At 44.6% G+C, this 1,976-nt stretch overlaps 1 protein-coding gene across 1 annotated transcript; it reads right to left on the reverse strand.

The window, feature by feature from the left end:
• Window positions 1–359: 359 nt before the first annotated feature.
• On the reverse strand, window positions 360–1,725 carry LOC122080368 (disease resistance protein L6-like). Its single transcript, XM_042647325.1, has one exon. It carries the CDS (start codon window positions 1,570–1,572, stop codon window positions 952–954), a length of 621 nt encoding a protein of 206 aa, XP_042503259.1. The 5' UTR covers window positions 1,573–1,725; the 3' UTR covers window positions 360–951.
• Window positions 1,726–1,976: the final 251 nt, after the last annotated feature.

Below are 1,976 nucleotides of genomic sequence, written 5' to 3' on the forward strand. Positions count from 1 at the left end.
CAAAACCGAACCAATAAGGAAATTCTAGTTTCGGTTTCGGTGTGGTTTGGTTTCGGTTTCTTAAATCGATTTGTAACCGGGTTGGTTTTGGTTTTTGGTCCAGTTTGGATTCGACTTTCCATACAAATGTATACAAAACTATGTAAATTTTGATTTTTTTTAATGAATTTTGGAGTGTTTCGGTTTCTTACCGGTTTGGTTTTAGTTTTGGTCCGGGTTTTGAGCTGGTTTGGTTTCGGGTTCATCCGGTTTCCAATGCGGTTCGGTTTGGTTTTGGGATTGCAATACTCCAAACCGAACCGAACCAATAAGACTTTGGTTCGGTTCGGTCCGTGTTGTTATCGGTTTGGTCCATGGTATTTAAAAAAAAAGAAAAAATCAGAACTGGGGATGGCTGATTCAAATTGGATAAGAATCAGCTTGAATCGATCCGATTCATCCGGTTCTAAGTAATTTTGTACTGAAAATGGAATCAGCTCTTGAATCGGCAATCGGCTCTGGAATAGGTCTTATCCAAGTTGGAAATACGAAGAACATGAATCAGAATCGGTAGGAATCAGAAAGTGATTCTGAGCCAAATTAATCCATTCATCGATTTGATTCCCAATTCTTGAAACCATGCCCAGTGCCCACCCACGAGTTTTTAGAATTTGGATCTCTCCAACCGGCTGTAGGTGGGGATGGTGTTGGAGACGGAGTCTTGAGGTACAGCTTGCTGGAGAAGATCTGGGCTCGAGTTTAAGAACACTGGGGACTCAGATCCTCTCTAGCCTGCTGTAGCTCCAACACCACCCTCGCCTACAGCCGGCTAGAGAGGATCTGGGGTCGAGTTTAACAACACTGGGGACTCAGATCCTCTCCAGCCACTGTAATTCTCAGCAGCTGGGATGATCTGAATCTGAACATTGGAGACATTGGAGGACTTATTAAGGTAAGAGAAGTGTTGAGGACTTACCCATCAGCAGTATTCTCCATATCCCATCCTTTCAATCGACCAACCTCTTTCAAAGCCTTCTTCCACTTCTCTACAGTCTCCAGGTCGAAATTCTTCTTGTGGTCTCGAAAAGCATTCTGATAGCAACCAGTCTGATTTCGGACATCCGATGGATCTACATTGTAGAAAATGGGCATCACTTTTAATTGTCTTTCCATGGACTCCACAATCTCGGCAAGTTCAAAGAGGCACCATTGGCTGGAAGCATATCCTTTTGAGAAGATGATAATGGCGATTTTGGACTTGTGGATTGCAGAGCAAAGCCCTTGATCGATCTTTTCTCCGATTCGTAGTTCTTCGTTATCCCTGAAAGTGTGGATTCCTTTCTCGAGAAGGGCGTTGTAGAGGTGGTCGGTGAAGTTAGTGCGGGTGTCCTCACCTCGGAAGCTCAAGAACACCTCGTAATCCCGCCCAGAAGAAGAGGAATCGCACTCTTGTGTGGCACATGCAGATGATGATGCTGCGTCCTTGTTTACCCCTGCAGAAGCATCGGTAGTTCTTTTGTTGAAGAGTTTCTTTAGAAGAAGAAGAAGAAGAAGGATGAGAATCCCTCCAACAAGCGAAAGAGTAGTATACATCTTTCTCCCTTGTTTCCTTCCAAGATGATATGAGAATTACGAGCAGAAACCGGATCTGATCTGTTGTTTTCTCAGTAGTCGGCTCGGAAGAACAGAAGCTAAGAGTACTGAAAATTTGAATGACACGCGGAGGGGGGAATTTTGGGAGAGGGTTCCTAAAAAGCAGCGTAGTCCCCACACGGCTAGACGTGGGCCAATGAAAGCATTAGAGGAGGGACTTGGATCCTCTCAAGTTCGCCCAATGCACTCAATATACTCATGCATGTTGGATGTTTGAAAACACTTGACCACTCATTCGTGGCCGTTGGATGCAAACCAACGCACTTGACACACTTGAGACTTGAGAGGATCTGCTTTCCAAGAGGAGTGGTATGGTCATTTCACCTCTTACTATGTTTGGGATC

The sequence above is a fragment of the Macadamia integrifolia genome, chromosome 5, assembly GCF_013358625.1.
Source record: "Macadamia integrifolia cultivar HAES 741 chromosome 5, SCU_Mint_v3, whole genome shotgun sequence".
Lineage (NCBI taxonomy): Eukaryota > Viridiplantae > Streptophyta > Magnoliopsida > Proteales > Proteaceae > Macadamia > Macadamia integrifolia.